This window comes from Gymnoscopelus microlampas, assembly GCF_963454915.1.
Source record: "Gymnoscopelus microlampas genome assembly, chromosome: 5".
Taxonomy (NCBI): domain Eukaryota; kingdom Metazoa; phylum Chordata; class Actinopteri; order Myctophiformes; family Myctophidae; genus Gymnoscopelus; species Gymnoscopelus microlampas.
In genome coordinates this window covers 44,594,709-44,608,457 of record NC_139942.1, presented here as the reverse complement: position 1 = coordinate 44,608,457, position 13,749 = coordinate 44,594,709, and the positions used below count along the sequence as shown (strand labels likewise).

The 13,749-nt window shown below is 43.4% G+C and overlaps 1 protein-coding gene across 1 annotated transcript in view; it reads left to right on the top strand.

Annotated features, from left to right (window-relative positions):
- The window catches only part of atp1a2a (ATPase Na+/K+ transporting subunit alpha 2a), a 112,265-nt gene that overhangs the window by 31,206 nt on the left and 67,310 nt on the right, over window positions 1–13,749 (top strand). The window contains exon 9 of the mRNA XM_084057115.1: window positions 8,883–9,081. Coding sequence (XP_083913241.1) covers window positions 8,883–9,081 — 199 coding nt within the window. The remainder of the gene's footprint in view (window positions 1–8,882; window positions 9,082–13,749) is intronic.

The following is a 13,749-nucleotide window of genomic DNA, read 5'->3' as shown; positions in this document are numbered from 1 at the left end:
AGCACAATATGTTTTTTTTTTATATCACTGTAAGGTTTAATAACTGGCCCCATGAAGAACTGATTCACTTTTAACCCATTTAGACCTAAAGGCCGATTCTAAAAACGCCTTCTAAATCCTGACCTAAGTTTTCTGAAAAACTTCAAATATTTATTCCAAAATTTCCAAAAATGTACGTTGCTATATATTGTACCTAGCAACAACAACCCCCTAAAAGGGGTTCCCGGTCTAAATGGGTTAACGCTGATTGGCCAAAAGGGGGCGTGGCAGTGGGCGTGGCCCGTACCAAACGCATAACCTTTGAACAGATGAACGTAACGGCATAATATATTTCTATGCAAAAGGTTTATAACGAGGCCCAGGCAGCAAAGGACTGATTAATTGGTCACACACCATTTCATTATCACCCTCCAGAGTCTATGGCTCCCTCATTATGTGATGGATGAAGTACTCACTTTTTTTACTTGTTAGGTAAAAGTATCAATGCCACAATGTAAAAATATAGTCTGTTACAAGTGAAAGTTTGGTATTAAAAATGTACTTGAGTAAATGTATAAATGTATTCAGTGCCAGCTCCATTAAGACCTGGAACGCATCTCTGTCACTTTAGATTTCTTTGGCTATTCAAAAATAGCAGATATACAAGCTCATAGCGCGGCACCGAGTGCCGCGCTATGAGCTTGTATATCTGCTATTTTTGAAAAACCGTGATTTTTTTTATTTTTTATATTTGTTTCCGATTTTTTTTTAGGATTTTGAAAATGTTTAGAAGCAGTCTTAAGGGCTTTAGGTGCTGAAGCCCAGGGCACCAACCTTGGGGGGAAACTATCGCCGAAAAGAGCCGAAATTTAGAAGCAACTGCTGCGCTAAAAACGGCGAAACGTGCCGGTGAAGCGTCATTTTTTCCCGCGCTACCTCGAAAGTGTACTTAAGTACTGTACTTGAGTAAACATACTTTCCACCACTGATGTAGACTAAAGCCTGAGTTGTACCTGTGCCTGGGTGTTGTGCACCGAGAATAGGCGATCTATACAATCTCACAGCGTATCGCAGTGTGGCGCATCTGCTATTTTATATTTTCTTGTAGATCTGCTATTGTCAGTGTGCGACACTGGCATGATGCAACTATAAGTATAAATCTACCGTGCATCTCCCCGTATAGGGTAGTTAATTAATACCCTGAGTTCGGCCCTGGGCTCCCTATAGGCTGGTGGGGGGAGTGTAGCGCCCAGGATCACTTAGAAAATTGGCACCGGGTGAAAAACGGTTACAAGATCGTGGGATAAAATGTAACAAAAAAAAAATCTACCATGCATCATCAACCATGAAGTTCTATTGGACAAAGGGAGGCATGGCAGTGTTGATTTCGTCGACTAAAACTATGACGAAAAATGTTCACTGACGAAATCTACATAAAAACTAAGCTATGACGACTAAAACTATGACTAAATATGTTGACAATTTCGTCAACAAATAAAAACTTGACTAAAATGTTAGTGAGGGACTAGCGGAGAAGAGATCGAGTAGATCTAAAAGACACGTCATTTTATGTTTGGTTGTGCTCGGGCGTTGTGCTCTGAAAATAGCAGATCTACAAGCTCACAACGCGTCGCGCTGCGACGCGTTGTGAGCTTGTAGATCTGCTATTTTGAGCATGCAACCAAGTGTAAAATTAAGCAATTTTACACGAGAGGGTGTGCTTTACCGTCATTATTGGCACGCCAGTGATGCGGTCAGGAACGAGGCGAAGCCGAGTTCCGCCAGCATCACTGAAGTGCCAATAATGTAAGGTAAAGCACACCCTCGAGTGTAATATTGCGATTATACAACAGTTACCAACAAAACACATCCAAATGTATTCATATTGTGGGGCAATTAATAATAAAAATGTTTCGCTATTGTCCGTTTCCCTGTAAAGAGAAGAGTTTTTGACTGAGAGACATTAAATAGTCCCTGTAGCAGCGCTTTGAGTTTGAGGCACCGTCTCATCAACACAGCTGAGCTATCAATGCTTGCGCAGTGGAATGAATTCCAGTAGGCTATATGCTCCGTCGTACGACCGTGTCACGCGGCCAAAATAACTGATCTACAAGCTGACAACGCGTCGCGATGTGAACTTGTAGATCGGCTATTTTGGCCGCGTGACACGGTCGTACGACGGAGCATATAGCCTACTGGACTGTTAACGAAATGGGAGTCATTTTACTTTACACAGGAGGATATTTATAACCTTCTAACCATTGATCAACCGTAAATCCACCAAATTAACAACATAGTCCATTTTGCATAGCTGTTTGTTCTCCGGTGGCGGCGGTGGGTCAGGCTACTGTCTGTTTGTTTTCCTACCGTGGGACAGAGTGACTTCACAGCACAGCTGTGCCATATATTGGTCTAATCAGGTGCGGACTGGACTGCACTGCGGAGTGATTTATTAATGTGATTAGGCCCGTGCTATGATGCTGGTTTGAAGCACGGCTAGAAAGCTATTTCAACCAATCAGATTGCTTGGTCGGAACTACCTGTTGTATAATCAGCCATTACGACGCCATCAAGGCACCGCCAAAATACATTGTAGTCAACTAAATCAACTGTAGTTTTAGTCGACTATAATCTTAGGATATTTAGTCGACTAATACTAGACAAAATCTAAAACAATTCAGATGACTAAAATATGACTAAAATTTAATGAACTTTTATTCAAAAGACTATGACTAAAACTAAAACTAAATTTGTTGTCAAAATCAACACTGAGGCATGGGGCACCAGAATCACTGTAACACCTAGACCAGACAAACTGGCACCCCGGGCAGAGGTCTGTCTCTACTGGGCAACAGTTCTTACAGTTATTTTTCTGTGGAGATGATTTAACGTGTAGCCTTCTAGTTAGAGGGTGCTAAACCAGCGCTCACTGCCAATAACTCCCTCACTGCAGTGTTTTCCCTCGGAGCTCCACAGTCCACACAGACGCTAATGAAATCTCCACAGAAAATAGCACTGAAAATGCTTTTTCTGTTTAATAAAGAGCTGGAGAGTCACGGAGACTCCTTTTACTGAACAAACACTCTATAGCTATGAGTACTATCAGAATATAGAGCTATTTAACACTTATTTTAACCAAAGTAAATCGCTTACCCTACCTTTAAAGTACCAAAAGTGAAAGTAGGCTACTCATTATGCAGAATGTCACATTTCACGTTCAAAACGTTTCAAGTTCAAAATGTATAAAAAATCTCTTGAAAATAGCAGATCTACAAGGTCACAATGCGTCGCATTGCGACGCATTCTGAGCTTGTAGATCTGCTTTATTTAAATAAAAATCACACCCAGTGCGAAGTGGGCGGTGTGGTCATCACAGTGATGGAAGCTCACTTTAAAAAAAAGAAGTTTTTTTTTAAGTGCATAGTCCTATTTATGGGTTATTAATTTCATCATAATTTCATCATGTGTCTCGCTAGCCAATCACAGTGCTGAATAGAGTCAGTGGGAGTGTCTAGGGGCCACTCATTGTGGGTGGAAGGGGTGTACAATGGGTGGCCAATCACAGTGCAGGGTTTGGGGGGGTACAATGGGTGGCCAATCACAGTGCAGCAAATGTCAATGTCCCAACCTCACATATAGGGACGGCTAGACCGCCCAAAAATACCTCAAAAGTGTACTTAAGTACAGTACTTCAGTAAATGTACTTAGTTACTTTCCACCACTGTGCATCACACACTAAAATTCCCAGGCTGTCGTGCGGTGGGTGTGACATTCCTCCTGATGTGTTTATAATGTATGTGGCCCAATCTTCCACTTCCACAATGTGTGAGTCTGACTAAACACAGCCATATGTAAACGGCAATGAACATCATCATCCCTCTGCCGGTTTATCTGGAGGACCATGTAGATTGGACAGGGTGCACAGACCCTTAATCCATTAAGACCGGGAACGCATCTGTGTCATTTTAACATTTCTTTGGGCTATTCAAAAAATAGCAGATATACAATATATCTTATTTTGTAGATCTGTTATTTTTTACAAAAAAATATTGTGAAAATGTGTCAAAATCTTATAATATATTTATACATTTTTACCTCAAATCTTTGCTTCTGGGGGTCCTGGAAAAAAATATTTTGAGATGGGGGGGGGGGGGGGGGGGGGTCCACGGACAAATACATATCATTTTGAGTGGTCCTTGACATGAAAAAGGTTTGAGAACCACTGATATTATAGCAACATAATTTAAAACACATTTTCTTTTTTAAGACATCTGTAGAATCCCCAGAAGCAAAGATTTGAGTTAAAAATGTTTTTTAAATGCTTTAAAAAACATATATATTCAAAGATTTGCACAACATTTTCACGATTTTTCAAAAATAGCAGATCTACAAGCTCATAGCGCGGCACTCGGTGCCGCGCTATGAGCTTGTAGATCTGCTATTTTTGAATATAGCCCAAAGAAGTCTTAAAAATGACCCACAGATGCGTTCCCCGGTCTCAATGGCTTAATATAATGACACAATGAAATGCACTAAAAGCCAGTGTCCTTGTGGTGACTTGTCACTTTTCATTAGGCCTGCAGTACCTTTGTAGTCCATTAGCTCCGGCTGTACGGTTATACCACCGCTGTGTGTGTGTCATACTTTCATAGCGCTGTCGCCTTAAAAACCTCGTATGTCCAGATCTGTTACTTTTCAGGGAATTGGAAAAAATGTGTGTTCAATGCATCCAATGTAGTTATTATTCTCAAGCTGTGGTTAAAGGGATAGTTCACCCCCAAAATGACTTTTTTTTGATCGATTAGTCATAGATGGCCGCCAGCGGTTCCGGTAGGAGACACAGAAAGTCTCCTTTGTGTCTCCTACCGGAACCGTTGCCTGTACCAGTCCGCTGGTCTCCATGGGGTGACTAATCGAATATTTTGTTTTGGGTGAACTATCCCTTTAATACTGTTTCATTGGTTAGATCAGTGGTTCTCAAAGTGGAGTCCGGGGACCCCCAGGGGTCCTTGGGGGGGGTTCCAGGGGGTCCCCAGGAAATCATATTCTTAACCACTTTTATCCATGTACATGTGTTTATTCTAAAAATAGCAGAAGTACAAGCTCACAGTGAGCCAAATATATATAAATGTGGTGGTCCTTGAGGTGGAAAAAGTTTGAGAAACACTGGGTTAGATATTTGTAAAACACAAGACACACTTAACCCTGTCCATCTTTTGTCGGAAATAGCCGATCTACAAGCTCACAACAAAGCGTCATAGTGTGATGCATTGTTGTGATGCTTGTAGATCTTCTATTTTTAACTATACTTTAATGTGACGCCGATGATGTACGGACGAAGCTTAGGCCATTCATTTATGGGAGAAAAAAACAAACATGGAGATACAAGATTTCCTTTCCGACAGCAACCGACGACTTTACAAAAACCCATCAAATGCTCTGCTGATAAACATTAATGTTGCCGCCCTGCACCTGGAAGTTTAACCCATTAAGACCGGGAACGCATCTGTGTGTCATTTTTAGATTTATTTTAGGCTATTCAAAAATAGCAGATATACAAGCTCATAGCGCGGCACCGAGTGCCGCGCTATGAGCTTGTAGATCTGCTATTTTTTTTGAAAAATCGTGAAAATGTGCAAATATTTGAATATATATATATTTTTAAAGGGACATTTTTGGACCAAATTCCCTATAACAAAATATTGGGGGTCCGCGTCGAAATGCATATAATGTATTTTGGGTTCCTTAACTCTTTCATTGCCACACTTATTTCAGACTGTGTCGTCCCAGTGCCACGAAAAATGTGCATTTTTCCTCCGTTTATTTTTTAACATTGAAGTGAATGGAGCAGCAATTTTTTGGATAGTGTTATCTCCTAGTTCCTTTGAGATAAACAAAAAAAAAACAAGACCAAAAAATATATATATATATTAAAAAATATATATATATTTTTTAAATCATTTCGTCATTTCCGTCCGTGGCCATGATAGCCATAGTAGCATCGGACGGGAATTCCCGTTTTTGGCAATAAAAGAGTTAACATGAAAGAGTTTGAGAACCACTGATATAGAAACATACGTTTTTCAATAAAACTGTAGGATTTAGAAGACACTTCTTTGCTTTATTGTATCCCTAGAAGCAAAGATCTGAGTTACAAATGTCTGCTTTAAAATATATATACTCAAAGCTTGTATATCTGCTATTTTTTAATAGCCCAAGAAATCAAACAAATGACACACAGATGCGTTCCCGTTCTTAATGGGTTAATACAGTTTAATATCTTCTCATTAAACCACACATTCACCGACACAGTCTTGGTGGAAAAAAAGAAAGAGTAAAAAAATGATGTAAGTAATTCATTATTCTGCTCAACTAGCCTGAGGAACTGCTGGCCGCTGTCACAGTGTGTGTGTGTGTGTGTGTGTGTGTGTGCGCGCGTGTGTGTGCGTGCGTGCTGCATGCGTGTGCGTGCGTGCGTGCGTGCGTGCGTGCGTGCGTGCGTGTGGGTGCGTGCGTGCGTGAGCGTGCGTGCGACCGTGCGTGCGTGTGTTGCAGAGGGACTTTCATGTGTGGTCATCTTGCAGTGTGTTCATGTGTGTGTGTGTGTGTGTGTGTGTGTGTGTGTGTGTGTGTGTGTGGCAGAACAGCATATGGAACGTTTGTTTATTCATCGACATTGTTCTTTTTTTTTAGGAACCAGTGCATCTGCTGTTCACCAGCCGAACACGCACACACACACACACACACACACACACACACACACACACACACACACACACACACACACACACACACAGTGTGTCGCACACAGTGTGGCACCTGTGCGACACGCCTGAATGCATTGAGCACATATGTGCTCACTTGAACACACACTCGTTCCCACCCTCCCCCTCCCCCCTCCCCCTCCCCCGCTCTTGGGACTGACTCCTGTATCCTTTCCTTTTCTTCCTCTCTCTCTTTCTCTCCTCTCCCTTAAACCACTCTCTCAAAGTGTGGTGGTCCTTGAGGGGCGGTTCCAGGGGGGTCCCCCATGCAGCTAAATTAGGAACCCAAGACCGGGGAACGCATCTGTGTCATTTTAAGATTTCTTTGGCTATTAAAAAATAGCAGATATACAAGCTCATATAGCGCTATGAGCTTGTATATCTGCTATTTTTTTGAAAAATCTTACATTTGACAAATCTATCTTTAAAAAAATATATATTCTCTTATGGGGGTCCCTGACAACATTTGCCTGATGAAGACCTAGAAGGTAGAAACGTTGCATAAATAAAAAGTATGTTTTTTTATTTTGGAGTGTGCAGACTTTCTTAATCTTATCCTTGATGCCCTGCCCTTTGCCCTCTTGACCAGAAGTGCCCTTTTGAAAAAAAAGAGTTTACAGCAGGGGTCTTCAACAGGGGGTCCGGGACCCCTAGGGGGTCCTCAGAGTTACTACAGGGGGTCCGCCAAATCTTTATGTGATATGATTTTTTTTTTTACCATAACCACTCGAAACCTAGCAGCCCTTTTCTGAGGAGAACTTTAGCCAAAAATAGCAGATCTACAAGCTCACAACGCCTCGCGCTGCGAGGCGTTGTGAGCTTGTAGATCTGCTATTTTTTGGCTAAGAGGCTATAGGTGTAGAGGGAAAAAATAGCAGACTAAGTAAAAAAATGTTTTTTAATTTGAAACACAATTTTATACAATATAGAGTAGGGGGTCCCTGCTTCATCTCTCTCTCAGCTAGGGGGTCCTTGGCCTGAAAACGTTGAAGACCCCTGACCTAGAAGGTAGAAACGTTGCATAAATAAAAAGTATGTTTTTTTTATTTTTGGAGTGTGCGGACTTTCTTAATCTTATCCTTGATTCTTCCCTTGATGTCCAGCACCATGGCCTCAATGCATGCGTGGGAGGTCCCTGACAAAACACCTTTCCTATACCTACCTGCCCGCTCCTCCTCCTCCATGTTCTCAGCCCCCTGCCTTCCTCCCGTCTGCTCTCCCTCTCTCTCTCTCTTCCTCTCCTCCTGCTTCACCTCACCTGGGCGGGCCTCCCCCCCCCCCCCCCCAGGCAGTGGTGGAAAGTAACTAAGTACATTTACTCAAGTACTGTACTTAAGTACAATTTTCTACTCCAGTACATCTCAGAGGCAAATATTGTGCTTTTACTCCACTACAATTATTTGAAAACCTAAGTTACGAGTTACTTTGCAGATATAAATTATTATATTATAAAACACACATGAACCACTTCAGCCCTATCTTATACATAGGCTATTTGAAAATAGCAGATCTACAAGCTCACAACGCGTTGCATCGCGACGCGTTGTGAGCTTGTAGATCTGCTATTTTCCAAACCTTCTAGTACTTTTACTTTTAGTACTTTCGATGCCAATACTTTTGTACCGTTACTCAAGTAACATTTTGAACACCGGCTCTTTTACTTGTAACAGAGTATTTTTATATTATGGTATTGCTACTTTTACTTAACCCATTAAGACCTGGAAATGTGTCATTTTTAGATTTGAGCTAAAAAGCATTATATTACACTTGGGGCTATTCAAAAATAGCAGATATACAAGCTCATAGCGCGGCACCGAGTGCCGCGCTATGAGCTTGTAGATCTGCTATTTTGGAAAAATCTTGAAAATGTGTGCAAATCTTTGAATATATATATATTTTTAAAGCGAACATTTTTAACTCAAATATTTGCTTCTAGGGGTCCGTGGAACAACATATTTTGATGGGGGTCCGCGGCCAAATGTATATAATTTTGGGGGTCCTTGACATGAAAAAGATTGAGCACCACTGATATAGAAACACACGTTTTTCAGAAAACTGTTGAGATTTAGGAGACATGTAGAATCGGCTTCAGGTCTCAATGGGATAAAGTAAAATATCTGAGTACTTCTTCCCCTGTAGGTGTGCCTGACGCTGACGGCCAAGCGCATGGCCAAGAAGAACTGCCTGGTGAAGAACCTGGAGGCCGTGGAGACCCTGGGCTCCACCTCCACCATCTGCTCCGACAAGACGGGCACGCTCACCCAGAACCGCATGACCGTGGCCCACATGTGGTTCGACAACCAGATCCACGAGGCCGACACCACAGAGGACCAGTCTGGTAAGAGAGAGAGGAGGGAGGGGGGGAGAGAGGGGGAGGGGGAGAGAGAGAGAGAGAGAGAGAGAGAGAGAGAGAGAGAGAGAGAGAGAGAGGGAGAGAGAGAGAGAGAGAGAGAGGGAGAGGGGGAGAGAGAGAGGGAGAGAGAGAGAGAGAGAGAGGGAGAGGGAGAGGGAGAGAGTATAGAGAGTATAGAGAGAGAGAGTATAGAGCAGTGGTTTTCAACCTTTTTCGCATCAAGGACCCCCAAATTGACACATATTAGCCCACGGACCCCTATTTGAAAAAATATACCGGGGACTCAACCATTTAGGTTTATTGGGGGTCCCAATCTACACTGTATCACCATCATCAGTGTTTATTTAACTCTGAGAGTGTACAAAATGGAACCAAATGGACCCGGTCCATTTGGTTCCATTTTGTACACTCTCAGAGTTACAGACACATAAGGGTCAATTTGGTTCTTAACTATTAATTTGGCTGGGGACCCCCTGGAACCCCCTCAAGGACCACTGGTGGTCCCCGGACCACTGGTTGAAAACCCCTGGTGTAGAGAAATAGTGAGGGGTTATGCAGAGTGTGAGATAGCCATGAAAGAGAGGTGTGTGTGTGTGTGTGTGTGTGTGTGTGTGTGTGTGTGTGTGTGTGTGTGTGTGTGTGTGTGTGTGTGTGTGTGTGTGTGTGTGTGTGTGTGTGTGTGTGTGTGTGTGTGTGTGTGTGTGTGTGTGTGTGTGCGTGTGTATGCGAGCGTGCGTGAGGGAGAAGGAGTGAGAGAGAAAAATAATTGAGAGAGTCAGAGAGAGGGAGGGGGAGAGAGAGAGGGAGAGAGAGAGAGAGAGAGAGCAGGTGAAATAGGTAATCAGAATAAGTGAGAGAGGCGGAGATGAAGGCTGCAAAACAAAAGGTGTAGATTAAATGGTTTAAGAGGGAGTCCCTCTTGTACTATATATACTGTATGTACTATCACATCTTATCATTCCTCTTACAGAGGGACAAACGTGCATGTTCTCATGCATATGAAAGTGGTATGGAAAAACTGAGAGAGTGGTATGTGTGTGTGTGTGTGTGTGTGTGTGTGTGTGTGTGTGTGCGCGCGTGCACGTGCGTGCGTGCGTGCGTCGGGAGGGGGGTGGGCAGGAGAGCGAAAAGCGAGCAGGAGGTGGAAAGGGAGAGAGAGAGAGAGCGAGTGAGAGAGAGGGACCACCCGCGGTCATCATCTGTCCAACATGCACACACGGCCAGCGCGCACGCCGGTCGCACGTGCTGCTGCTCCCGTTAATTGAGCAGTAGTGTGTGCTGGGAGGAGGGAGGCGAAAAAAAAAAACCCTGGGCTACAAAACCGCTTCCCAGAATGCTCGGCGAGAGAGAGAGCGCTCGCTGCTGTGGAACCGATGGCGCCGCTCCCGCTGCACCCTGATGCCTGATGCTGAACAGCCAGCCGGCCTTCTGAGCCAATAAAGAGAGAGAAAAACAAAGCTTTCAGCAATAATCTGAGAGCGGTTAGAAACCCCCCCGTGTGTGCTTTAACCACTTTAACAAATACCAAAAAATTGCCGATCTACGAGCTCACGACGTGCTTTTTTTTCACCGTCCGACCAGTGGTGTAATGGTGATTTTTTTTTCTCGGGGAGCTGTATTTTAACCCATTGAGACCTGAAGCCGATTCTACATGTCTCCTAAATCTCAACAGCTTTCTGAAAAACGTATGTTTCTATATCAGTGGTGCTCAATCTTTTTCATGTCAAGGACCCCCACAATTATATGTATTTGGCCGCAGACACCCATCAAAAAATTGTGTTCCAGGGACCCCCAGAAGCAAAGATTTGAGTTAAAAATGTTCGCTTTAAAAATATATATATATTCAGAAGATTTGCACACATTTTCACGATTTTTCAAAAATAGCAGATCTACAAGCTCATAGCGCGGCACTCGGTGCCGCGCTATGAGCTTGTATATCTGCTATTTTTGAATAGCCCAAAGTGTAAAATAATGCTTTCTTAGCTCAAATCTAAAAATGACACGGTTCCAGGTCTTAATGGGTTAATAACATCACACGCACGCGCGTGCCACACGCACGCACGCACACACGCGTGCCTACATGTGTGCATTTTCACAGAACAGCTGATAGTCAGCTTGATATGAGAGTGAGTTTGTGTCGTGGGGAGACCAGCATTAGAAAATATCTTCTAATGACCTTAATGTATGTGATTAATATTAATTTTACTTAGGTTTACGGGTGTATAAACAGTCGTAGGAAGCATGTTTGTATAGGAAATGACTCGTTTTTAGCTTAGTTTTAGTCTTCTCAAGGAATGCTCTGAGCTTATACCGTGTATGAGGACGCTCATAAACCAGTTATGCAAAGTAACCATTTGGATACTTTGCCCAAGAGTCTAGGGGTACGCGTTCTAGCGTGCACGTGCATGCACGCGCACGCACCGTAACATGCCGTACCTTGCGTGTGCTCGTGAAGAAAATACTGTGGGAACGCTGTGCAGCGACTAAAACAGCCCTGCATCCAACACTATCATGCAACAAAATATGAAATAGTGCCCGCCCCACACCACTCGGTGCAACTAGCTCAGTGGCCTTCAGTGGTTAGAGTGCACTGCCCTGAGATTGGGATGTTGGGTTCAATTCTTCCACCAGGTCATACTAAAAACAATAAAAATGGGACCCGATGCCTAGCTTGGCACTCAGCATCAAGGGTTGGATCGGGGGGTAAGACCCCACGACCTTCTAGTGTCAGGTCCAGGGGGTGTACTGCCTCACGCTACAGAAACTAGAAACAGGCTCCTGCCCTATGGGCCACATGGCTCGGGAACCGCTGGGTTGATTACTTATTTATTGCTCAGTGCAGCCTCTTGCTCGGCCATTGCCTCTCTTGGGGTGGTCCTCGTGGGGCTCGATAGCTCTGCTCCTTGTACTCTTCTTCTGCACCCCTGAGCCACTGGGGCGGCACAGTGGCTCAGGGGTAGAGTGGCCGATAGAGTGGACGGATGGGAACCGTTAGGTTCCCAGTTCGATCCCGGGCTCCCCCCCAAAGTTAGTGTGGAAGTGTCCTTGAGCAAGACGCTGAACTCTTAATTGCTCCCGATGAGCAGGTTGGTGCCTTGCATGGTTTCCTCCGCCATCGGTGTGTGAATGCGTGTGTGTGAATGTGTGAATGTAATGCACTGTCTATGTAAAGCACTTTGGATAAAAGGGCTATATAAATGCACCATTTACCATCACCTTGTTGTCAATGTTTTTTAACCCATTAAGTCTTGAGGCCGATTCAATTTTTTTTTCTAAATCCTTTAAAACATATACATATATTCAAAGATTTGCACAAATTTGCACGATTTTACAAAAATAGCAGATCTACAAGCTCGTAGCGCGGCACTCGGTGCCGCGCTATGAGCTTGTAGATCTGCTATTTTCGAATAGCCTAAAGAAATCTAAAAATGACACAGATGCGTTCCCGGTCTTAATAGGTTAAGGTGTTTTGGATGTTGAGTCTTATACCCGATGTCATTCTCACCCCGAGGCTTCCATTTTCCTCCCCAACTCCTCAATTACTGCCACATGGTTAAGTGACACCTCGAGGGATGACAATTGAGAATGTGAACTTTTGAGCCGAGAAATAAGGAAAATTCAGTGGACATTTCAGGAGTAATCTGAGAGCAGCCTCCAAGAGGAACCCCGGCGCCCTATACTTAAATGACCGGGGTCCTCCAGGGCTTTATTTATACTTGGTCTGCTCCCTATTTTTTTTTTTTACCTCTACACCAAATCTCTTCTTACAGCTGATCTACAAGCTGGGTGAGCCAGTAGAATGGCTATTTTTTGGCAATTCCACATTCAGAATGTCCCATTCTGCCTCAGAATAAGGATGCTAGCTAGGGTTCATGTTGTTAACGTGAAACACAAACAAGGAACGAAGAAAGGCTGCAGTAAAAAATAATCAAAAAGACTTCAAACGGGCAAAAAGAAACGAAACAAAATGTGGTGTGTTTTCTCTTGTATTGTGTTACCATGAGCGTGGTTGCAGGACTCAGCAAGAGAGAGAATCTCCATACGCGCGCGTGTGTGTGTGTGTGTGTGTGTGTGTGTGTGTGTGTGTGTGTGTGTGTGTGTGTGTGTGTGTGTGTGTGTGTGTGTGTGTGTGTGTGTGTGTGTGTGTGTGTGTGTGTGTGTGTGTGTGTGTGTGTGTGTGCGCGCGGTGTGATTCATCCTGGCTGTATGAATGTTGGATATCTCCTGCATTCATTAGTCACGATCAAGGTGCACACTGCTGTGCACCTAGCTCACCCATTGGTTTTCAGTATGGCGCGGTGCTACACCCAACCTGCATATCACAGAGAATACTAGTGTTACATAGAACATGCATGCATACACAATGCGGAACAGCCACTGGCAAAATGTGGCTACATTTTGCCAGTGGCGTAAAAAGTACTACATTTCTTTTTGTAGTAAAAACTGCAATGTAAAAATACCCTGTTACAAAGTAAAAGTCTGGAATTCAAAATTTACTTGGGAAAAAGTACTGAGTATTGATATCAACATGTACTTAAAGTACCAAAAGTAGAAAGTACTCACTGTGCAGAATGTCCCATTTCACAAGTTCGCATCGCGACGCATTGTGAGCTTGTAAATTGGCTATTCAAATGGCCAAAATGTATATAGGGC